This window comes from Meles meles, chromosome 11 (genome assembly GCF_922984935.1).
Source record: "Meles meles chromosome 11, mMelMel3.1 paternal haplotype, whole genome shotgun sequence".
NCBI classification, from domain to species: domain Eukaryota; kingdom Metazoa; phylum Chordata; class Mammalia; order Carnivora; family Mustelidae; genus Meles; species Meles meles.
In genome coordinates, this window is record NC_060076.1 from 67,605,828 (window position 1) to 67,630,772 (window position 24,945).

The 24,945-nt window shown below is 47.1% G+C and overlaps 1 protein-coding gene across 5 annotated transcripts in view; it reads right to left on the reverse strand.

Moving 5' to 3' along the window:
- DAPK1 (death associated protein kinase 1) overlaps positions 1-24,945 on the reverse strand; it is a 173,314-nt gene that overhangs the window by 34,334 nt on the left and 114,035 nt on the right. For all 5 annotated transcript variants that reach the window (XM_046022634.1, XM_046022631.1, XM_046022632.1 and 2 more), the window contains exons 4-18: positions 18,378-18,516; positions 16,968-17,097; positions 16,737-16,785; positions 16,624-16,650; positions 15,962-16,114; positions 15,563-15,608; positions 14,355-14,444; positions 12,870-12,962; positions 10,777-10,896; positions 10,236-10,334; positions 9,380-9,478; positions 7,976-8,074; positions 6,816-7,013; positions 5,375-5,572; positions 265-363 (exon numbers count right to left, since the gene is read on the reverse strand). In XM_046022634.1, the coding sequence (XP_045878590.1) occupies positions 265-363; positions 5,375-5,572; positions 6,816-7,013; positions 7,976-8,074; positions 9,380-9,478; positions 10,236-10,334; positions 10,777-10,896; positions 12,870-12,962; positions 14,355-14,444; positions 15,563-15,608; positions 15,962-16,114; positions 16,624-16,650; positions 16,737-16,785; positions 16,968-17,097; positions 18,378-18,516 (1,639 nt within the window). The remainder of the gene's footprint in view (positions 1-264; positions 364-5,374; positions 5,573-6,815; positions 7,014-7,975; positions 8,075-9,379; positions 9,479-10,235; positions 10,335-10,776; positions 10,897-12,869; positions 12,963-14,354; positions 14,445-15,562; positions 15,609-15,961; positions 16,115-16,623; positions 16,651-16,736; positions 16,786-16,967; positions 17,098-18,377; positions 18,517-24,945) is intronic.

Here is a 24,945-nt window from a genome sequence, read left to right on the forward strand (position 1 = left end):
CCCAAGGTGTTGTTGTAGAACACGGGCCACAGCAGGCCTTCGTGGCAGCGCAGGCCACGAAATGCGCAGGGAAGGGGACAAGCCAGCCCCCTCCCCGGCTCTGTGTGGGCAACTCTCTTCAACCTGTCGCGCGGGAGCGAAGCTTCTAGCAGCTTGTCCACTGAGAGGCAGTTGCCAAGCAATATCTTGCCCCTCATGCCCTTGAGGCCTGAGACGTTTTCTACGGCTTTCTACGGCATCCTCTCGCCCCAGAGAGTGACTCACCGAGGTCAGTGCCTCCACGTTGGCGCCCGCCAGACAGAGGTAGCGCACCACGTCCAGAATCCCATTGTTGGCTGCAAGGTGCAGAGGCGTTCGGCCGTACTGGAAAACACAAGAAAGCCCAAAGAGAGTCCTTCTCACCATGGTTGCTGAGGACAGCCCTGGATGAGAGTCCATCCAATGGGTCAGCACTGTGTGAGGGATCTGGGATCCCCCTGAAGACACAGGAGGTGTGGGATCCCTTCTCCAGAAACTCGCCCTCTCCTGAGGGACGCAAGCCTGGCAGGATGGGGGCAAGTGTTCTCCAGTGAGAAGAGTAACTTGGAACTAAAACTGGAAAGGATGAAAGAGTAGGAGGCTTAACATAACTAAATCAAGTCTCCCGCTATGCGGGCAGAAAGGAGGCCTGAGTCAGGGCTCTTACAAAGGGTCCCAAAGTTCCAGAAAGATCTTCACCACAGTTCAAATATAGATGCTGCAAGGGACAAAGGGATGGAACGAGAGCTACTGAGGTGGCTCTACTGAGGTGACAGTGCAAGGCCATGCCTACCATACTCCCTTAAGGTTATGTCTGTGGTTCTCAAACTGTGTGCCCAGCCACCTCAGGGTACTGCAGTGAGTTCATGGGTACTGAGGAATATTTTGCATTTTCATTGGAAGCAGCAGGTTCAGACATGAAGTGAACTACTAGCTTCAAGAGGCAGTTCAGGCTCTCAGCAGGAGACTGCCCTGTCTTCCTTTCTGTGGTGTTAGCACAAAGGGCGTGGGGAGGTTACTGTGACAAGAGGTGAGTATCTTGAGGACATCAGGGTAGAGCAGGAAGTAAGCGCAGCAGTGTCCAACCTGGGTTCACGTCAGGGTTGTGAGGTGCCCCAAAAGCACACACATCTCATTGGTACCCCACTGGGGTTATAGAGGCCTGAAATCAAAATATTCGTTTCCTTTCCATTTCTGCGGGGTCACTTTTTCCCACAGCTACTGAGTCTTTGGGACATAAATTCTTACTAGGTTGTTTGGACCAAACCACTTAATAAACAGAGCAGTTAGGTATTTCTTTTGCCCTGGGGGAACCAGGAAAAAAGTTCTGAGACACCAAGACCAGGGAGGCTGAGGAATTTCAGGTACTGGTCTCAGGCTGTTTATTTGCAATTTTAAGCTTTTGTTCTGAAGTTAACACCCGCTGAGTTAGAATATGCAAAGGACCCTGAGGGATGGGGTAGAAAACAGAAGCGCTCCTTTCCTTCTGTCCCCTCCCCCAACTTCCCTCCCGGGAGCAGGTCCTGCTGGTCCCTTTGTTGCCTTTCCTGCCAAGCTTTTAGCTCTCAATCCATAAAAGGAAACAAATAATTTGAAAAGCCGGGACATGATCACACCCCACTCTACACGTTCACCTGACAATATATGGGCGACACTTCGCCATGCCCGTCACTAGATGTGTTACGTTCTTTCAGACGCCTGAATAATATGGCACACGTGGATACGTGGATACGTGTGGGTATTCAGGCAGACAGCCCCCTGAGGACGATTTAAGGTGGTTCTGTTCCTTGCCCTTATAAAAAATGCTACAATGTGCATACATGTCTGTATTTTGTTTGCTGTCATCTAGAGGCTTTAGAAAGCAAATATGAAGCCTTCACCAGCAAGGCAGTGAGAAGGAAGAGAGAGGTTGTAAAGACGGGATGAGGTGTCTGGATTTATGTGGAAGGAGGAGAAGCTTGGCAGTGGGAGGCATTGCTTGATGCAAGGGAAGAAGGACAACAAAGAAAAAGGACTAGGAAGTTGACACTTTTGAAGGCTCCAACCTTTCATAGAACCAAACCCAAACTCCTCAGGATTGGAGTCAAGGTCTAGCACCATCTGGACCCAAGATCCCCTTCCACCTGCGTTTTCTCTCTGTGCTCCACTGCCTCCCCCCACCCAAAGCCTACACCCCCAGGTCAGCTGCAGGTGCATCCAGAGAATCATCCCCAAACATACATGAACCCTCAGTCTGAAACACTCTCCCCTCTTCTCCATCCAGCAAACCCCTAAGTGCCTCTGAAAAGCCCTCTCAGTTTCTCTAATGCGTCCAGGGCTGCCTTGCCATGCACCTGTCTGTGTGAAAGCAGAGACTGCAGGAGGAGGCAGGACTGGAGGGAAAAGCAGCCTGAGGGCAAGAACCATTCCCGCTGTTGTCTGCAAGCCCCAGATCTCACCTGGCACAATGCGCTGGAGAAAGGCATTAGGACACGCTTGGCCTGCCGGGCATTCTCACTCACGCACTTGGATATGTGCATGCATGTGTGCGTGCGTGTGCCCAACTGCGTGTGCATCTGTGTGTGCATGTCTGTGTGTGCTTTGTGTATGCGTCTGTTTGCATGTGTGCCTGTTTCTGTGTGTTTGTGTGAGTGCATTGTCTGTGGTGGTCTGTGCATGTGTGCACCTATGTGTGCCTCTCTGTGTGCGGACACGTGCTCGTGTGTATGAGCACAACATGCTTTCCGTCTTCACTGATAAGAACAGCCAGCCTAGAGGAAGAAGGCTTACGGTCCGTAGGCTCAGTGCCACCCAGCTCTCTCTGCCCCGTGCTCCCCAGCACAGCCATTTCCACGGCCACTCTCCTGTTTTTCCCATGGGATGAATGAAGACTGAGAAAGATCTGTTTCCCTTTGATGAGCCTCAAAGGTAGTGACAAATTCCTGTCCCATACTGCGGGTAGGGGTAGGACTTGAATGGCCACTGCTATCTCTGGGGGAACTGAATCCAGGTAAGGAAAAGGCCAGACATGTCACAAGAAAGGAGTGACTGTCTGCCTGTGGGACATGGGCTGTCACGTGCTAAGGTCCGTTTGGACAGTCGCTTACAAGGGTGAGGCCAAGTAAAGGTAGGGGTGCTTTCCGAGCAAGTAATGCCTTCGTCTCACTAATTCAAGATCCTCTAGCGCTCCATCATTTTCCTAAAACAGAGAAAGGAGAAAAAGAAGGGAGAAAAAGCCGAAGATGTTCTCAGTTCTCTGAAGAAGGCATGAGACGCACGGCGTGGTGCTGTGCTGAGCCCCTGAGCACCAACGGCGGCCCAGGGAGCCCGTCTGTGGGTCCCAGCGCACGGAGCTGCTCACCAGACAGAGGCTGGGGCTCGGAGCAGGTTGCACATGACCCTCTGACCTGGGCTACGGACTCCAGGAGGCTGATGCCATGGAGCTTCAGCTGCGCTCAGGTCCGTGACCAAATCACCTGCTGAACCACCTCTCTGAGCCACTGTGTTGCCCTATGTGGTAGAGACACGTCTATGGGATATGTCTGGACGGCCAGCCACAGCATCAACAACGGAGAACCTTTCCCAGTCAATAGGCCAGTGGATTTTAAACACAAAAGTCTAGGATTATCTTGCCAGGTATCTTATTTTATTTTTTTAAAGATATACTTATTTATTTGAGAGAGAGAGAGAGAGAGAGAGTGTGTGTGTGCATGTGAGCAAGGGAAGAGGGAGAGAGAGAATCAAGCAGACTCCATGCGGAGCATGGAGCCTGCTGCAGGGCTTGATCCCACAACCCCGAGATCATGACCGGAGCCGACGTCCAGAGTCAGCCGCTTAACTGACTGAGCCACCCAGGTGCCCCTCTTGCTGGGTATTTTAAGAGCATATTTAGCAGGTGGAGTGTTTGCACTCAGGCATGAGAACACTCATTCCCTTCTTTAACTTGGTGCAAGGACCCAGAGTCACCCGCTCGGCTCCTCCACCTTCCCACGGCATAGCTCATTTTAGATGCTGTGCACACAGTGGCCCTCCGTGCACGCTGTGGCCAAATCCAAACATATCCAAGTAAGCGCCACGTTGTCCCTTGAAGCCATTTTTTATTTGTTTAAAGACTCCTGGAAGGAAAGTCAAGGTCTTGATACTGCCTTACATCTGGCTTTCCTGTTAAGCCACTTTCCTGACTGACTTGGCAGGATTAGAATGGGGTAAACAAAGAAAGCAACCAGCGTAGCAGCTAATGGCTAAGACCTACGATCTTGCGTTTTTGAATTTCCAGAATGTGCAGATTGCCAATTTCAATTTTCATTAGAATTAATCACATAATAGGCGAGAGGAATAATTTTTGGTAGGAGTGTAATTTTCCCGCTGTTTCAGATATTAATTCTCTTACCTCAAACAAATCATAATAAAATTCTGCTGGCATCAGGCTGCCATTTAGAAACAAACCCTTCCCACATTCAAAAATTTAATTCTACTTGGACTTTCTTTTTAACACAACCGCAAAAGAAGAATGTCGGCCTTTCATAAGTCACATGCTGAAACCGCAGGAAGAGCCAACTCTCCGTCTTATTTGGTAATGAAAATCTAGATGGTGTTCAGGGAAAAGGGAAGGTGGTAGCTAACTTCTAGAAGTCAAGATCTGAGGTTTGTGGGGCACGTAATTATTTATCTCCATTTCTTTATTTGCCAAATGGTAGCATTCCCTCGGTCTTACCAAATTTATTTATTAGCACAGACAAGGGTTGTGAGTGCTTGACCATAAAACTCTGAATGGGTGAAGCTAAGAACAGAAATCTGGGTCTTGGATTCTCAGTGAAGTGTCTTCCTGAAGACTTAGTGCTCCAGAAAGAGACTCTCATTTGACGGATGTTCTGGGATTCCTCTACTAGAGCTCACACATACACACTCCTCCTTTTCTCTCTCTTCCTGTCTCAATGTTCATAAGTGACCACCTGGATAGGTAGGAAGTACTTATTCATGTAATAATTTTCTGTTACTTCACGAAGTTATTCAAAAGCTAAATGTAAAATATGACATTAAGGGGCGCCTGGGTGACTCAATGGGTCACCTCAGTGCCTTCGGCTGAGGTCATGGTTTCAGGGTCCTGGGATTGAGCCCAGCTCGGTGGGGAGCCTTCTTCCTCCTCTCTCTCTCTCTGCCTCTCTGCCTGCTTGTGATCTCTCTCTGTCAAATAAATAAAATCTTTAAAAATAAATAAATAAAATATGACGTTAAGTTGAGAGCCCTGTAAGACCGAACAGGTGCCCATGAGTAACACAGACTTTGAACAATGATGAGACACAAAGAGAAGCCTGGCCACACCCAGAGGCAGCTGGCTGGGTGCACGTGCTGGTCCCTGCATCCCTGCTGCCATTACCTTGTTGGAGATATCCAGATTGCAGCCGGCTTCACAGAGGGCCGCCACAATAGGCATGTTGCCGTCTTTGCAGGCCACATGGAGCGGGGTGTTGCCGTGCCTGTCTTGGAAGTCGACAGAACACCCCTGGCCGATGAGAGTCTGGATCACCTCCATCTGACATCGTCTCACGGCAAGATGAAGAGCGATGTGTCCGTCCTGCAAAAAGCAGCAGGGGCCATGAGCACTTTCCCTTAGGCCCTTGGGGCTGGCCACTCACCTTTCCAGCCGCCACTGGGCCAAGATGAATTGGGGACGGCATCGCTAGCACAGAGCCTGATGGGAGGATTACATAACAGACTTTCCTACTGGAGAGTAGGGGACAGGCTTTGTGCGCCCCACTAAGTAACCACAGACTGAGGATTCCAGGTGCGGCCAGCACAATCAGAGAGAAAGAGCCAACACTTCTTCTTGTCCCTGACTTTACAGAACTTAAGTAATGGTCGGTACTCCAATGACCTGTTTTATCACGGAACTGAAAACCACTTTGAAGAAACATTCTCTCAGCAGTCTTAATGACTTCCTAAGTAGAATGCCCACTCTTTTATCTTACCCTGGGAGAAACTGAGAGGTGTTCAAGGGCTGCCTTATATATTAGGGACGAATATAACATGTTGGACCCAGGCATCCCCAAAAAGACCAGCCTGAGACCTCCCTCCACTTGTTACGGATTCCCTGGCAAACAGGTTGAGTTTCCCAAGCCAGGGACAGAGTTTGGGGCTATGTCTGCATGGGGACTCTGGGCTGTGACAACCACAAAAGGTCTTCAGCCATTACAAAATGTCTCCTGGGGGCCAGCTTGCTCCCAGTTGAGAACCACCTCTCTGTACTAAGAAAATACTCCAAAAACAGCAATTGCTAACTTAACTACACCATCCCAAATCTGACTATATAGAGTAACATCACAGCCTCACGTTAAGTACAAATTCACAATAAGAACAGATTATGCTGAATTTGTATCCTAAATAAAGGAACACCTGGCCTAGAATGGCAATTATCAGACAAACAAGGGTGGTTTTCATCTTTTTACAAAACAGCCGATAAATAAACCACTTATTTATTTCTTTGTTTAATCTACGAAGTAATAATGACTTGCCAATTTTAGTCCTAACTTAAGATTGTCTTAGGCTCAGTGATCATCACTGTACCTGCTCCAAAGCAGAAAAGGCAGGCTAAACACACCTGAGTCATGTGACATCAAGTGTTAAATGTCACAAAGGAATATTAATTATTAAACAGAATCTAGAAAAGGGCACAGAATTTCTGAAACAGAGAGGACAAATGATCACTGTAATTTGTTTGCTACATTCGAGTTTTTTAGGTAAATTAATGGAGGAGGCTTGTGGTCCTACCAGCCCCCCAGATCGCATGCCAGGGTATGATACATTTACCCACAAAGCACCTTGTCGGAGGCATTGAGGTCGGCTCCGTGTTCAGACAGACACTCCACGATGTCGTGGTAGCCCCGGGCAGAGGCTGTCAGGAGGGGCGTCTCTCCTTCTCGATTCTTTATGTTCACGTTGCAGCCGGCTTCGCAAAGGGCTCTGGCCACGGAGTAATAGCCGTGCCAGGCAGCACAGTGCAGGGGGGTTTCTTCTTCCTGGCCAAAGAGACACACGCATGAAAGAGACGGGCACAGCAACATGCAAGTACGTGTGCGCGGAGTTCCAGCCGAGTCACGGCGGCCGAGTGATGGCAGCACAGAGAAAAGATCTTGTGGCCAGTTGAGCAAGACATTCACCGGAAATAATGGAGGCGGGCCTGACGTCTCTCCTTCATTAGTTTTCCTGCGTCCACACCTGTGTATTGCACAAATTCAGTTTTCCCTGCCGGTTACTGACTGATTTTCAGGAGCCCCCTGGACTTGATGTCACATGATGTCACATGACTCAGTCGGCTCGGCTGTTCTGAACAAGGGAGCCCGGGTGTGGGTGTGGGTAGGTTTATAGCATCTTTCTTGGGAAAGTGCCTTTGTTCACGTTCAGACTCCTCACGGGGGGAGAGCACTTCCTGAGCAAGCATTCCTGCAACAATCTTAACCCCTCAAGATTTCTGTCCCGTATGTCACATAACGATGAGTCGCACAATTTATTGTTGCTCTGGCAAAGAAGTGCTGAGGTCATCAGGCTTTAAGAAGTCACGGGAAGGGCTGGCTGTCCAGTCTGTAGGCCTGAAAGGCCTGTATATACACCATCAACGTCGTTAGACGCTTATGTCTGTCTGCGAGAGGTTATTACAGTGTAGTGCTGACGGCGTGATTCTGGAACCATGACTGTGGAACCAGACCGCTCTGCTACTTAGCAACTGTGTGAGCTTGGGCAAATCACTGAACCTCTCTGTGCCTCAGTCTTCTGTAAAATGAGGATAATAATAATAACAACCCACATGCAAGACTGTCCAGAGCAGTAAATGAAAGAATGAATGAACGTTCGTGTTTCTGTTCGAGTCCCTGCCCTCTGAAATCTAAGCAGAAAACCCCAAGGACCCGACCCTATCCATCAGCTTGGGGCACATCCACGCAGCGAGCAGGCAAATGGAAGGACATTGACTACCATGACCCACCTTGTCCTGGAAATTGGGATTAGAGCCAAAGCTGCACAGTAACTGGACCACATCGGCATGGCCGTAGCGAGCTGCCACGTGAAGGGCTGTCTCTCCAGACTGTAAGAGAAACAGACAAATTCAGCAGACTGTGGAAACTGAATGCATAGGACTGGAGGCCAGATCCCATGCATGCCTGGCTCCACGTCTTCCCCTTTGGGGCCCCCGCCACCCTCAGGCTCGATGCCCCCTTGGTGATTGGGCCCAGGACCCTGGGGTAGGATGTGTCCCACACAGCTAGTACTAAATCCAGACACATTGCTCATCCCGCTTGTCACAAAACCTCCTAAGTAAGAATGCTTCCCTGTCTGTGATGGCGGTTCTCAATCCTCTCTATATGTTGATGCTCATAGCCATGGGATTTTTTTTTTTAAACACAAAACTCCCCTTTTAATATTACATTATTTAAAGTTTTGTTTATGAGCAAGTTTCTGATTTCACTGTCTATGTTGAGGATGGTATTTCTTACATTCTCAGAGATTCTAAAATATCTCACTTTTAGCCCACAGTCGCATTCTATGAATTTATAATACATGCAATTTCCTCAGGATGTTTTACTTATATTTGCCCAAAACTTGGAGTATAAACAGATTTAAAACAAAACAAGATACTTGTTGCTACCTGACCAAAACTGCTGTAATATATATGTGTGTATGTGTGTGTGTGTGTGTGTCTTTGACGTGAATATCATCCCTTAGATATAGAGCAGTGCGCAGTCCATACACTGTATGTGGCAGTCCTGAATGAACATGACAAATCAGTCTGCAAGTATTAGGAGCAGAGCGGAGTTGCATAGTTCAATGCATAATGGATGAGGAGGTAAGAATCCTAGGTATGTGTTCCAGCCCTGCCAATTAACTCACATGACTGTTGTGTGAACCAAATGAAACAACAGATATACAAAAGTAAAGTTACCTTGCTAAATCAATAATTTTTATAATATCTTTGCCCCCCAAAGCCTTATTTTACATGTAGTCTCATGAATCCTTCTAGTGCCTGTGCTTGTAAGACCTACACTGACAGCTACTTCAGAGAGGAGGAGAAGGGTAAAGGTAGGTACACATGGCAATTGAATAAAAGAATCAGGACTTGGTTGTCTCTCTAGCAGAATCTTGAGTTTCCACGTTATGGGGAAGATAAGTCACTGCTTGCATATTATGCCAATGACTTGGTAGATTTCAGCTAACTGCAGATTTTAATATTAGACCAAGCCAGCAGCAGAAAGAAACTTCTAAATTAAATTCTCTGCAGGAAGATTTTGATTATGAGCCCTATCGCTTTGGGTCCTGATGCATATGGCAGGTCAACGCTCATAAGCACCCTCTTACCACTTCCCACGGTCCCTAAGAAAATAAGTGGCCTTACCTTATCTTTAACATCCAAAGGGCATTTGTTCTCATTGAGAAATTTCAGGGTATCAACGTGGCCATGCCGAGAGGCCCAGTAGATGGCATTGGACCCACCCTGTATAAAAACAAATGTGCAGTGACGTTTCCAGATCCCAAGGCAGGCAGCACTCAGACTCGCTCTAGTTCCCTTCCTGGGTGACGGCAACTTCAAGGGAGCAACTTCCAAGAGGAATACGCTCCCGTTTTATGTTTTAGTTTTGCCAAGACGACCGGAGTTACGTAAGATGTTGAGATTTCTGGGAAGCTCCCTGTCCTGTCTTTGCAACTTTCTTGGTAAATCTAGAATCATTTCAAAATGCCATTTTTCTTCTCTTACAACCTTCATTTCAGTCTCTGGTTAGAACTTCGTCTGTGCGCAAGGAGCAGGTCCAGTCCATTCCTCATTTTGTTGAAAATCTATGGAAGCTAATGGCAGAGCCATTGTGGTGACCACTCCCTGTTCAACACTCGTGTCTATCCTTCCAGTGTGACCTCAAGGCCTGTGTAGTGCCCTTACTTTGTAGTCTTAACAAACGTGCAGGCAAATGTATTTCTGATGAGCTTAATTAGATCATGAAAATCTTGCCAAATGTGACATTTACTAACCCTGCTAAGTAAACGTGATAAGCCAGGAGTGAATCTGAGTAGTGCACAAGGGAAGACAAGAGGAAGGGAAAGGTCTGCGTTTTTCTTTATAACACAGGTTAGACTGGACCAGCCTGTTAGGCAGTTCACCTTCCTTTACAGAAAATGGAGAAATGAAGTCACTAAGATAGGGAGACAGTGGGAAATACTTAAAAGCTAATTCAGTGGCACTAAAACAGAATTCTGACCTTATCCTGGACATCGATTCTTGAGCCTCTTTTAATGAGCAACTGCAGTATCTGAATATTCCCACAGCCAGCGGCGATCAGTAACGGAGGTGTCCCGTGCTGGAAGAGGCAAGGAAGAACATTTCTTTCCAGTTTGGTAGGAAGGGAAAAGCAACTCTCCCTGGGGCCCCACACCACACAACTTCCCATGTTGGAACAGACACACAACCACTGCGGCACCACAGGGAAGGGTCACAAGAGGAGCACACACAGCCTTTCTCTGCTGGGTTCCCAACCCAACGTGACATGTGCCTTTGCAGGAGGAGCACATGTACAATGTCATGAGTAGAGGTACATGAGGGGCATGAAGAAAGGCCCTCAGTGCCCTTGACCTCATTTCTAACTCAATCCACTATCAACTCAGGAGTGACTTCCCCACAGGATGGCACCTATAACAGCCTCAGGGAATGGAGAAGTCGAAGGGATCCTCTCCACCTTGGACTTGGAGGTGTACAGTCATGGTGCCTCCCCCACCCGCTCCCCCAGCAGAACAGCCTCAGACCTTGTTGGGTTGGTTAACGTCATAGTTGGACAATGAGCCCAGGAGGTGCTGCAGGCCGGGGACGTTGTCATCATTGATGGCATGGATGATGGCTTTCATCACAAAGGAGTCTTCCTCATCCTTGAGAGGGACCGTGAAGAGGGAACAAGAGTTAGCTTGCTGGCCACGATCCTCTTATCAGCATAAGAGAAATCAGTGCTCATTTGTCAAGAGAAGCATTCAGTGCAAAGTAAACCACTTTCTCCCCAAATCCACCTGGTCATGAAGGGAAGGAGGTTCGTTTTTGCTCCTGCCATGTTGAAAACTAATGCCTTCTTTTTACCCATACACACACACACACACACACACATATATATATACACAGACACATACATATTTTTATATACCCTAGAGGGGGAGAAGTATGAAAATAAAGGCCCAAGAAATGGAAAGCAGATGCATTTCTTATTACAAGAGAAAATAACTAGATAATGTTGAACAACAACTTAGTTAAATCTTTGCCACTTTGTCAAAGTTTTCTTATAATAATAAGATATATACCAAATATGGCACATTAAAACTAAGGAATAAGCCAGAAAAATCCCAAACAAAATTTCTGGACGTACAGTGATATGGCTTCTACTATTTCAAATCTGGAAAAGCATATTAACAGACATTGAGTCTCTGCTTTGCGGGCAGAATGGAGAAAGCATTTCTCTTTGGGCTCAGCTTTCTCTTCTCTATGGATCTGAAACCAAACAAACTTCTCGAGGGTTTTAATAATATTCGTACCAAGCCCATGTCAAGAATGCCACTGGTTTCACTTTTCCAACACAATTCAATTTGATGACTAAGAGACATTTGCAGGAAAATGACAGTCAAGAGAAACAGGGTGAATGGGAAGAAGAGGCAGATGGCCACCACAGTTCCCCATGGTTAGCAGGACATCAGGACGATGAGGGAACTGGACTTGTGGGAGGGGTCATCCCACCTGGAGCCCCCACACAGCCCGAAGCCCTCTCATACCTAAACTTCACATCGCACTGCTTAGATTTTCCCCTGAGCGATTATTCAAGGTGATTTTAATTTGTAACATGTAATTGTTCTCATCTTACTTAGATTAACAGTTTTTGTCTTGTCCCTGGTTCCGCTGTTACCCTCAAACAATCCCCAAATCCAAACTTTCTCCTCACTCCCTCCTTCTCTGACCTTGCTTCTCTCCCACTCCTATTTTCTTCTTAACCTTTCCTATCTCTTTTTACCCTACAAGGCTACACCTGGAGTCTCAGTAAAGCAACTAGCATCAGAGGGAAGAGAAGAGCTGGTGTCTGCGGGTGTGGCATCCTGGAGCCCCTGGAGCCACTCAGGAAATGTTCACTACATAGTAGTCGCGGGAGCAGGCTGGTTCCCACAGAACCACCCTTTCTGGTTCCCTTTACCTCCGGGGTTCCCAAAGCCCCACTGTCTGTCAGGGGAGAGTCTCAGTGAATTCAGATGTGTCCAGCCATATCTGAAGAGTTAATCTATGATTAGGTTTCAGTGTGGATTAAGGGAAAAAAAACTATGGAGTTGTTCTCAAGGGCGTTACACACACAATACAGGATCAACAGGGGAAGTGGGTTTAGCCTTCTGGTCTACCACGAACTCCCCACGTGAGCCCTACAGTATTTGCCCTGATTTTTGGGGTGTGTGTGTGTGTGTTGGCAGGAGGAGTGTCTGGCCCTTTTGTACTACTATGACCCAGTATTTTCCAAGGTCAATGGCAACAGAGGACTCTCATTTTATTCATGAAAATTAGAATTAACGCTTTCCTCTTCTGTTGACCGTCACTCATCAAACTGAGAGTGTGGGAGGGGCGGAGTGGGGGGGATGGTGTTAGAGGTAGTGGGGGGGGATGGGTATGGTGCCAATCCAAACAAAGAGAAAAGAGAACAAAAGAGGCAACAGAGTACATCAAATCAACCACCCAGTTCCCTCCCTTGAGTGGAAGAAAAAGAGGCCTGACACTTCCGTGACTTCCGGTTTTCTGGGTTGTTGAACAAATCAAACAACCTAAACATCTGAAACACACAGTGCTAAGAACGAACTTCACCAACGCAAACAGGTTTGCTTACCAGAGTATCATCGCTTCTGGCAACACTCATGTTACTCCTGGACAAGAACGACCTGGATAATCTTTGGCACAGTGATATCAAGCGAACGGATTGCTAAAAAAAAAAAGGGAAAAAGTGAAAAAAAAAACACATAAAATTCAAGAGAACGGGAAGAAAGAGCGTATATAAGGATTTGTGCAAATGGCAAATGGCAAAGTCTTTGAGCTGGCATTCACTGCTGATGGCATGTTCTTTGCAGGGGGATCTTATAAGGGTCCTATAAAGAGGTTGGATCCTATCTGCTTAAGGAAATTTCTAAAGGACTTATAAATCAAGACAACAGGATAGAGATTTCCCTTCCACGTTTCATTATTAACTACACAATTGCCCAGTCTATATCCCTTCTCTTAATAGGTCCTTATCTACTTTTTGAGCAGTGGGGTCTTACCCTAACAAAACCTTTGCACATCCCCACTCAGAGAAGCATGGTATGCAAGGGTCTTGTCCTGTGTCCTTGTGCCCAGGCAAGCTGGTAATGTGACTATCAAAACTCATGTAGTTGTTGGAAACAAACAGTGGGGAACCCCTTAGCCTATAGGGCAAACACCCCTGCATTTACTCTCAAAGGCAAAAGCAATAGTAAATAACGTGTGTTTGTGTGAGTGTGTGTGTGTGTGTGTGTGTAAAGAAAAAAAGAGAGAAACTTACGGTGGTTCTCTTTATATTTTAAGACTATTCCCAGAGCTTCCTTCAGACTAAGTGTTAAGTCTCAAGTAAGCTAGTGCTGTGGTCCTCCTCATCCCTATCATGGCACCCAGAACTTGATGGGTGTGAATATGAGGTCCATTTCTGGCCCAGTGCTCAGAGACATGGGGCAGGCACCTGCTTCCTTTGGGCTTCACACAACCCTGGGCATAGGAAGACATCCTGTCACCTTGTTAACCTTGAATTTTCATTTGTGCAAGGTTGACTGGAATGCCTTTTAGAGCCATGCCCCACACAGCCCCCATAGAGGCCATCCACACTGAAAAAGCACAAGAGGCCACAGGGCAAATATTCATGGCCTTGCCCCACTCCCACCCCCACCCATCACAGATCAAGGTTGGACTTAGAGAGCCATTCACACAAGTTCTGCTGTAAACGCAATTCCATGCTGCTTACCACAAAGAACAGATTGATTTAAAATGTGGCTTGTTGCATTTAGGAAGAGACTGCACTATAATTTTGTTGTGCTGATTTAAACATTTGCCTTGGGAATGGTTTTGATTTTTTTTTAAAAAAATGCAAAAATTACATATGAAAATTAGAGTTAAAGAAGACTGAAATATTATTTTCACCTATCTTTTGAAAATGGCATGACGGTGCAGAAGACTAGAGTAAATTTAAACAAACAGACCAAAAAAGGATGCACTTTTGTATGGCCAGTATCAGAACAGATGAGACTGGCCAGAGGCAGTGCCACAGAGGAAAGAAATGAGTTAATCGTTCCCTGTCAAACCCTCTTACTTTCCACTTTTTCCGGGCTGCGAACTTCTTGAACTTCTCCATGTTGACTGCCGACGCCTTTCTACTAAGTGCTTGCTGGGTATCTTTAGGCTAAAATCAAAGTCCAAGAAAGCAAATTTAGAGCCCTCAAATGATGGAAATGTGTGCCATGACAACTTTTGGAAACCTCTAATTATTTGGGATGTGTACACACTCACCTTACGAATATAACACAACAAATTCGGATAATATGCAAGAGCCAGGAACCTAGTCTCTGGAGGTCAACTCTCATGGCCAAGGGTTTGATAAAATCCATATAGAGTGGATCTTGGGAAGAGCTGAAGAACTGAGCTTGGACCAGGCTGAATGCAAACTTCCCACAGTGAGAGTTTGGGAATGGCAAGATTCACGGTGAGGTCGCGTGATGCGGTACGTGAACTTAGTATCGTCAGGTAGTTCAGACAGGGAGGGGACTCAAAGGTTAGCAAATCAGCCCCTTCTGACAGCATTAGAATTCCCTGTACTGAATTTTTTTTTAGGAGAGCATTGGCTCTACTGATGAGAGAAGTAGACACCATTGCCCCCTCAGGGAGCCCAGGCAACCGCTAGGAGCTCACACAGCAGAACTCTCTGGAAGCCCCAAACCTACTTCAGCAATGCAACCTGTTACATTGCAATCCCCTTAGCAGTTCCATGATTTTACTGTGTAACTGCCATAGCTGGAGCAAACAGTTCTTTAACCCAAATGCCAGTGGGTGTCTCAGGGAACGCAGAAGTATATAGTAGGCCGGGGGGCGGGGGGTGGCAGGCTCTGGCACAGACAGTTGTGCAGGGTTTGGAGCGCTTTATGGAATGCGGGCTCAGTACTGTAGCCTTTAAATTTTACAGCAGACACCGGAAATCCAGATCTGGTATGATATTTATGCTGGAAATCAATTCCAAAAATTTTAAAATAGTCTCTGGGCCACCATCCCACAGGTTAAACCAAAAATGGCTGTTGAGCAGACTTGACCTTCGATTCCCTATTTAGAATCCTGAACTGTGACAGCTCACTCTCACCTCCACGACCATCAGGACGCTCTCATCTGTCAGCCGCCTTGAAATACGGCACCAATATCAAAAACAATCCTCCACGCAATCTGGGGCGAGACCCCACGGTAACCTGCAGTACCCCAGGGCAATTCTGGGATTGCCCTATAATACCAAAGCAATCATGACGGGCAACTTACCTTGATCCAGGGATGCTGCAAACTATCTTGAATTGTCATTCTCTTCCTTTGTAGGGGGAGGGGAAAGAAAAAAAATGCTGTGACCATAGAAGCAAACACTAAGGTTGTTTCCATGCCGGCTGGGCCTCCTAGGTAGGTGCTCTGGAAAATGCAGGTCAGGGGCTGCTTCACGGAAGAAGGCCGGAAAGAACGTTGGTCTTTCTGGGACGATTTTACTCTATCAGGGACTGACCAAGCAGGTCCAAAGGGCCCTGCCTGCATTTTCCTTAGCGTACCACGTGGCATGCTTTCCTTGGCCACACGGAACCAACCAGGCTCACGTAAACGTGGCCGCATGCACAGTCCAGGCTGTGAGCCGGAGTCATGGCCGGGGACCCTTCAGGAATGATGGACACTCACTTTGGATCCTTGACGAGGAGTCTTCTTATGAAATCTTTGGCTAGGGCACTGGTATTACTGAAGTATTCTTCCTCAAATTCGTAGTTGACGGCTGACACGTTTGCTAATGTTTCTTGCTTAGTGTCTCCAAGAAAGGGGGAGGCCCCACTTAGGCTGTTAATAAAGTGGGGGTGCAGAAGATGCATAATTACCTCTTGGGTTGTCACGTCACTCCTATAACAACTCATAAGGGGAGTGAGGCTTTTGATGATAATCTGGTGCTCGGGCAGTTCTTTCAGAATCCAGTTACACTGTAGGGGGCATTTAGTTGCCATGCACAGAACCTCCAGCTTAAGGCCTAGGAGGCACTTCAAAAGTTAATTTGAAACAGCATCTAGTAGTTAAAAAAAACACGCTATTTTCTTTTTTTCCTATTTTCTCAGCAGTGATGGACAGCCACGCTTGCTTTCAGCGATGATGCTGCAGTTTCTGATGACTCATTGCGAATTAGAAGAAAATGTTTAATTAGTATAAACTAAACGTGTTCTGGGGGTGTAAAATGAGTATGTTTACATAAAAAGCATGCATAAACTGAAGAGATCAACATGACACATAGATAGTTAATAAGACAGATGGTCTCAGAGAAAGAGGAAAAGAATCGAGACATGGATTTTGATACTTACAGAATATAGGTTATGACCCCGATACTCCTAGACACAAACAGAAACAGAAGCCAGTGTCAGAAGAACAGTAAAGTAAATCAGAAAGATGACAGTGTCAAGGGCATGCTCCTTACCACATATCTGCCTCTAGACCAAGAGGTTCGTAGTTGACTATCTCAGGAGCTAAGAGGAAATAAAACACACGTTTAGTTTTGAATGAAAGTGAATCAACAGATTCCACCATCAGCTATAAACTAGAAAGATGTACCAGGGAAACAGATGATGCAACAGCAGGGGACATTTTGCCAGTTTAATCCATTATATTTATGAGAAATAAAGGAGTGCAGGAGTAAAAAAAAACTTACCAACAAACTCTGGTGTCCCAAATATGTTCTTGAATTCATTTCCAAAGTCAATTTTATGGGCCAACCCAAAATCAATGATCTTGATCCGAGGTTTAGGGACATTTCTATCCAAAAGCATTATGTTTTCGGGCTTTAAAAAATAAGAGAAGCGCTATAATATATTATCCTGAAGACAAAGTGGCAGAATTGTTCTTCCCCTTCCCTGAAAAAAACCCACCCAAACCTAGGGATGACTGGGTAGTTGCAAGAGAACACCAGGAAAACGAAGTATCTTGGTTTAGGTTCTCCCGGGAGAGACTGTGCCAGGAATTCAGGTGCGAGTGGCTTTTGTGGGAGGGGGCTCCAGGGAAGAGTTACACGGTGGAGGTTGGGGAGACAGGAAGCAGAAGGAAGGAAACCCACACAAGGTGTCTTGTCAAGGTGGGGGTAATGGAGGGCAGTCCCCTTGGGGAACTTAAGGAGGAGCAGCACTGAGTTTTCCAGCTGAAGCAGGAGGGAGTCGGGGCATTTATCCACCATCCCTCCTACCCCAACCGCCTCCACTGGTAAGAGCGGCTTCTGTGGGCCTCGACTCTGTGCCTGCAGCTCCCAGGCCAGAAACCAGACGTCAGGCAGACAGCCACAGGTGTGTGCTGCAGCAGCGCTCAGGGTGTGTGTTAGCGAGTGCTGGAGGGATCCAGATGGGGTCTCGACAGCTCTGCTACAATAAGTATGGAGAAATTCCTCCCTCTTCTGAAGTCTCATCCTAGCTCCAATGATCTGAATCATTGCCAATCGATCACATGCTGCTCTGTGATCACTTCTCAGTGCCTTGAATCTTACATCATCATGGCTGTTGCTCCTGTATATGCCTTCCCTTCCTAAAGAGACTATAACTTCCCTGATAGTTACAAGTATGACATGCCTTTTTATCTCCCACAGTGCTTTATTTCCAGGCTGGCGAAGACCCCAATTAGCCAATCTCAGAGTTTCTCTTGATCGATTACTGGTGACAGAGTCAGGCCTTTGCATCAAGAGGCAGAGGAGAGATCAAGACATCTTCCTCCTTACATGCCCTGCAGCTACAGGGGTTGGAAACTGGGCAGCCAGAGGCCACTCTAGGCTAAAAACACCCCATAACCAAGAGCGCCCTCTGTGCTTAGAGACCCCACTGGTAAAACCCTTTGATTCTTCCCCAGGGATTCTTGAATGTAATCACTCATCTTCAGTCTCTATCCCATAAAAGGTTAGGAATCCTTGAGTAGGTATGCACTATACACCTGCTGATTTATCTTCCTAATTCCATCTGCTACACCCATATAGGATTTAAAAAAAATGTATGTCTTTCAGATGCCTCAATTTTTCTTAAACAAACAACCAATGCTACGATTTGCATACCCTTCTCTCTGACCTACACTCAGCAAAACGTACCTTAAGATCAAAATGGGCAATCTGTAGGGAGTGCAGGTAGTAAACACCGTTAAGAATCTGTTTGAGAAACTCAGTTGCTTCCTCTTCAGTCAGAGATTCCTTTTCAGCCAAGAAGTCAAACAGCTCGCCACCTGCGACTCTGAAAACCAGGAAGCAGAGGTTACTGGGGACACTTCGGTTTCTCTTGTGTAGACCACTGGTGTGCTCGAATTTCAGGCAAGAGAACGGCATAAGAACAAGTTGAAACAGCTAAGCGAGGCACCAGAGTTCTCCATGTGTCTCCCCACTGAATGGGAATTCTGTCTTCAGGTACATTTGTGCTGGAACGGTCCTGGGGACCACCCTCCTCTTGCGCTATGTTCACAGGTGAGAGCAAGGAGCAGAGATATGACAGGGAGAAATGTATCTTAAAGCATCTTGCTTACACATATGTACAGGTGAGGTCTTAACTCACTGATTTAAAAACGAGACAAAACATGGGGCGCCTGGATGGCTCAGTGAGTTAAAGCCTCTGCCTTTAGCTTGGGTCATGATCCCAGGGTCCTGGGATCGAGCCCCGCATCGGGCTCTCTGCTCAGCAGGGAGCCTGCTTGTCTGTCAAATAAATAAATAAAATCTTTAAAAAAAAATAAAAACAAGACAAAACAATACGCCAACTTTGTGCAGAATTTATAGAACATATACAATCAGAGAGTCCTGGAAAGTTCGTAATCTGCACGCTAATCAATTCTTTTAAGCCCCAAATCACAATAAACGGCCTAGGGAGATTTTCTTATTGTTTTTTGTACCTGTTTATATACAAATCCTTGTATACTTATTAATAAAGCACATTTCGTGATGAATTTTATAAATACTTCTACGCAAATCTGAAATGTATGACGTTGTTTAGGGATTTATGAATCCATCTCCCTGGGCAGTCTGTAAATCCCCCCGATGGACAGAGGTCAGCCCTTGGCTGTCCCCCGGTCTTCACACAGGCATGAAGCTTCTCATGAAGCTTCTCATGAAGCTCGAGAAGCCAGGCACACAGCAAGAGCTCAAAACTTTGTTAGCCAGTGGCTAAGTGAACAAACTCCCCTTAGAAATCCACAGCAGTAATTAATGGCAAATAACAGGGAACTTTTAATAATAAGAGTTTTTATAAGTTCATCTTTTCTCAAGTTTACCCATACATACACAACGTAATAATTAACTGCAATTATGCACATAAACGCTGTGTTCATTATCTTTCTTTTGGTAAGACAGCTCCGTGAACATACCTACTACTTCCCCATCCAAAAAAGACAACCGGTGCTTACGAGATTAAACTCCAATGGCAAGAAAGCCGATGTCTTCAAGAAAGGGGTCAGATCCTGCCCCTTCACTCTCTAAGCTGTTTTTCTTAGCCTGGCCCCAGGCCCATTAGCATCAGGATTTCTTGAGGTATTTTAAAAATACAGACTCTTGGCATCCGTTCCGGCCTCCTGCCTGAGAGTTTCCCAAGAGTGGGACTGGGAAACGCAGAATAGCTAACCAGCGCCCCAGGTGATTCTTAGCACACTCAAAAGTGAGGACCATTTGTGAAAGTTTTAATTGCATTCTCCTGATGCACGGCCTCCCTCTGATGTTTAACATCTGGACATTTATCCGGAAGGTGAGGTGACTGTTGGGACCCGAGCAGAGAGCTTGGACAGATCTGCCATGTGCCCCAGAGCCTGAGCGAGCCAGGAAGGCTAGGAACCACCCCACCCCCCACCCCCGCAACCCCGGCCACAGAGGTGTACAGGTGACCCCTACACTCTTGTGGAGGGGGGCCTCCCTGTCTGCATCCTCCTGGCCTTGCTGCCCTATCCTCTCCACGGAGCCCTTGCCCATGAACTCTGCACTGGGTGCCCACCACTCCTCAGTTTTCTGTCTTCTTATTCCTCTTAAAACCAACAAAACAGGGAGAAGGATTCCTTCAACTCAAGAGGGCAGGGTAAAGGAGAGAAAAATGGGAAATGATGAATCAAGTAATTTTGGGAACGATGCTCTATCATCTTCGGGTGCTTCCTTACTCTCTGGCCTGCACGGGGCCTGGCTTAGGTGGGCCGCACCGCTGTGGGCTGTGTGGTGGGGTAAGGCCCAGAGTCGGTGCACCCGGGACACAGCTTCACTCTGCAGCTGGAATCTTATGCCTTCAGGCTGGGCCTCATTTCCTCACCAAACAGCCTAGGACTTAGGCCTTAGGATGTGACCTTAGTCCATCGACTTAGGATTTGACCAATGAAAGATAATAAATATACCTGAAGAGACTGGTAAGTCCGGCAGGAGGCTGAGGTCAGTAAGCAGAATAGGTGCCGTTCGAAGGAGGGACACTGATGTCCCTGTAGAACGCCATGCCACCTGCCCCATTACCCAACCTCGCTGAGCCTGGGATTCCTCTTCCATCAAATAAGGGACCATCACACACCACAGAGCTGTTCTGAGGTACCATGGTGTGGAGAGTCCCTGGGGGCTCAGTAAACACTGCTTCTGTTCTCATCTGGTTTCAAACTGAAAGCCTCCCACAGGGGCAGCGGTGTGCTGGCTCATAACTCCCAGCGGGCTCTCTGGCGCGGGGGCAGGGGCAAGGCCCAGTCCATTCATTCCCAGGTGTCCTATTCCTCTCATGGCCATTTCAAGCCACCCATGGGATGACACTGACCATGGGGCTGGGAAGCACCAAGAACTCCGTAACCTGGGTGAGCCAGCCACCTGGGCCACTGAAGCATTAGTTATCTAATGCCACAGACGTCCTGCCACATGTGCTTCTGAGATGGGGTTTTGCCTCTGAGGCTCCGCCATCTTGAATCTCGGCAGATCCCGCGGCCACGTAAGACACAGCGGAGTGATTCCGTGCCGGCTACGGCGTAGTCCTGTGTCTACCACGTGCTGAAGCCCTCATGAAGAGGTGTCGTGATCCCCAAACCACCCTATGGTATGAAGAAACCCTAGAAGATGGGACGCCCCAGGAGGAGAGAAAAGAGGCTGAGAAGCACTGAGCCAAGGAAGAAATCTTGGGAGTGGATCCTTTCGTCCACCTTACGCCATGGAAGTCAGACTCCATCTGAGTCCTTCCAGAATTCCTGACTCACAAAACTGTTTGCAAAATAAAATGGTCATTTTAATTTGCTAGGGTGGGTACCGTGAGCACCACCCACGCTCCCCGTGGAGGAAGGATCTGCGAGCTGATGACTGGAGGCATTTCAGGGCTTGCCTCTGCCGCAAGCTGCCGCCCAAGGTCATGCTGCCAAGTGTAGGAACATACAGCTGGGTTGAACCAACTTCTATAAAGGGCTGGATATAAATATTTCAGGCTTTGGGGGCCATAGAGTTTTGCCACAACTACTCAACTCTGCCCCACTAAGGTGCAAGGAGCCTCAGACAATATGTAAATGAAGGGACGTGGCTGTGTTCCAATAAAACTTTATTTATAAAAACAAGTGACTGGGGAGCCTGGGTGGCTCAGTGGGTTAAGCCTCTGCCTTCGGCTCAGGTCATGATCTCAGTGTCCTGGTATAGAGCCCTGTATCGGGCTCTCTGCTCAGCAGGGAGTCTGCTTTCTCCTCTCTCTGCCTGCCTACTTGTGATCTGTCAAATAAATAAAATCTTTAAAACAACAACAAACAAGTAGCCACCTGGATTTGGCTCAGGGGCTGTAGTCTATCTACCCTGATACAAAGACCAGCTCATCTCAGTCCAACCTGGGCCAACTCTAAGGGTCCTTCAGAACTTTCTGTTGGGCCAGCTGGGGCTGTCACTGGGCTGCAAGGCAGCACGGCCTCTTCTGCCCACTACTGCACCTTCCCCTCTGTTCCATATTCTGGTTCTAAGGGCAGTTCTTAATAAACATCCTGCACACTCTTCTCCATCTCAAAGTCTGCTTCTGTGGGACCCTGTCCTGCCTCCAGCAGGTCTGGGGTTAGCTGGTTACATAGCAACAGATGACCAGAACATTATCTTGAACTGGGTCTGTTCACTCAGTTCAGCCAATGGAAACTAGGTTTGCCCTTCTCTGGGCCTAGTCACCTCCAGCCTTAGTCAGTCTTCCTGTCTTGAGCAACTCAACTTCCACAGTGCTTTCTGACCACATTAGTGAGAGCCAGGAACAATCCTGGAGCTCCCAGAGTGAAGGAGAGTGAGGGACCAGCCTGTAAAATGGTGGTGCTTGACCAAGACTGAGAAGAACGAAGCACGCATCACCTCTGACTTCTCCATCACTCTTCTCCAGGCACTATTCCCACCCCGCAGTGTTCACAATACGGTCCATGTTGTGGCTTATCAGGGAACCATTTGGCTGGGCTTCAGCAGTGTTGGGAGGACCCCCATTTCACTGGGCCTTGACCCATCCCTGGTTTCTTGCTGCCCTGAAGGTCATTACACATATATACATTCTCCTTCATGTCACTATGGGAAGGCAGGTGTTCTAGCCATCAATTTCAAATATAGCTACAAAATATTTAGTCATTAATCAAGGTCACTAAAGACTTCAGTGAAGGTTTGGGGGCACGATAAGCATCATTGGATAATTTACCCCATTTGCTCCCCGAATCTCAGAAGCATGAAAGCGACTGGAGGATTTTTTCCCCCATATACATGCTTAGAACCAGAATGCGAATGCTTATGATGTTGTTGGTGAACAGCAGGATAATGTTAATAAGATCAGCCCAAGCCTTGGTATTTCCATTCTTTGGTCCAAATTTTACATTTTGCTTAGGAAAAGGAAGATTGATGGGGAAAGAAAGACGAGCAATTTGTGTAGAAAATTGAGAAAGCAAGACTAAGCTCCTCTATTAGGTCTTTAACTCAGAGTGTTTAAAATTATAGCATTATCATGGAAATTGTGTGACACGCATGCTAATAAGCATTGCTGTGTTCACCAAGAAAGCTGGAAAACAGGAAGGTTCCCTCTACCCCCCATTGCCTTCCTCTACAAATGCCTCCCTAAAAGGTAGCTGTCACGGAATGTAGTTAGTACTCATTAGAATGCTAAAAACAAAGGGGGCCTTCAGAGTGACATAGAGAAATTACTACAGAATTCCAGTTTCTAAATTATAACACTATTCAGGGTTTGACTTTTGCTAGGAATTGTCCAGATACAGCAGGGCGTGTTCTGGACTAGATCTGGTCATAAGCTAAGCACAGGGGACTCGTGGCTACAAGCTAACTACACCTTGTGAGGTATTTTGAGACAAATGCTATGATTCATCAGTGTAGGGCTGTATTTCCTCATTTGGAATGGGGGGGGGGCATTGGAACAATTCCGGGCACACCCTCATGGTCCTGGCCTGCTATGACACTAGCCCTGGAAGATAGCTTGGCAAGAGGACTAGAGGGGCCTCAGCACACAGGCCCCCAACCCTGGCTCTGGCTGTGGAGGAAAATATGAAGCTCCCCACACTTCTCTGGGCCTAACTTTACCATCTGTAAAATGAAAGGGTTGAGTTATAGGGCCAAGTGATCCTCTAACCTTCCTGTGCATCACAACTCGGGGAATATGGCAAAAATACAATTTCCTAGAACCCACTTCCTACTTCCTTCTTTCAGGCCTGGCCTCTGTAATATCCCAGACTATCCTCCCCTCACTCTCTCCTCTCTCCTTGGCCACCTGAACACCAGTGACCCAGCAGAGGACCCCGAGGGGAACCAGGGACAGCAGAGATATTAAGAAGAAAGAATAGGGATCCCTGAATCACTGTCTGGAGGACAACCATCCAACAGCAACATCCGCACTGTACTCTGAGTGAGCGATAAATCCCATTATGTTAAGCCACGGATATTTTGCAGTTGTGTTCCATCTGCACTAAATGCAAAGCGATTTAATCAGAAGTAGGAGTACGGTGTATTTTTAAAATTAAAACCAAAGGAAAGCAACCAAGGCAAAGCACAGAGTATGCTAACTATTCTAGTCATTTGGTGCTGGGCAACACATCTCCCCGGAACTCAGTGCCTTTAAGCAGGATAATCATTGTCTTAACTCCTGTGGTTTTTATGGGTCAGGAATTTGGGACGGCTTCGCTGGGTAGCTCTGGCTTAGGGTCTGTCATGGGGGTGGGACTCAGGAGCTGCACCCCGGAGATGCTGGACCGCCGTGGGGGACTGTCTGGGCACCTCTTGCCACGTAAACTCAGGGCTCCATGTGGCCTCTCCATCCGGAATAGTCTGGGCTTCCTTACAGCATGGTGGATTCAAGACAAGGAGCCCGTTGACATGGGAATTCCAGGCTCCAGGACCGGTGTTCCAGCAAGCATGGTGGAAACTGCCTCAGCACTCACGTAGCATGAAAAGCAAGTCAGAAGCTCTTCTGGATTCAAGAGGAGGGGTTTAGAACTCATCTCTGAACGAGGGAACTTCAAGGCAACATGTAGGACACGAGAGGATGTTGCAATCATCTTTGGAAAATACCTATTCGTCTGTCATTACCCATGATGGAGGAACTGAAATTCTCGCTCTTACGTCACCTAAATGTGTATTTTATAGGGGTGAGGTACAGTAGTTGCATCAATTTGCTAGGACCACACCAACAAACAGGGTGGCCCAACTAACAGAAATTTCTTGTCTCAAGTTC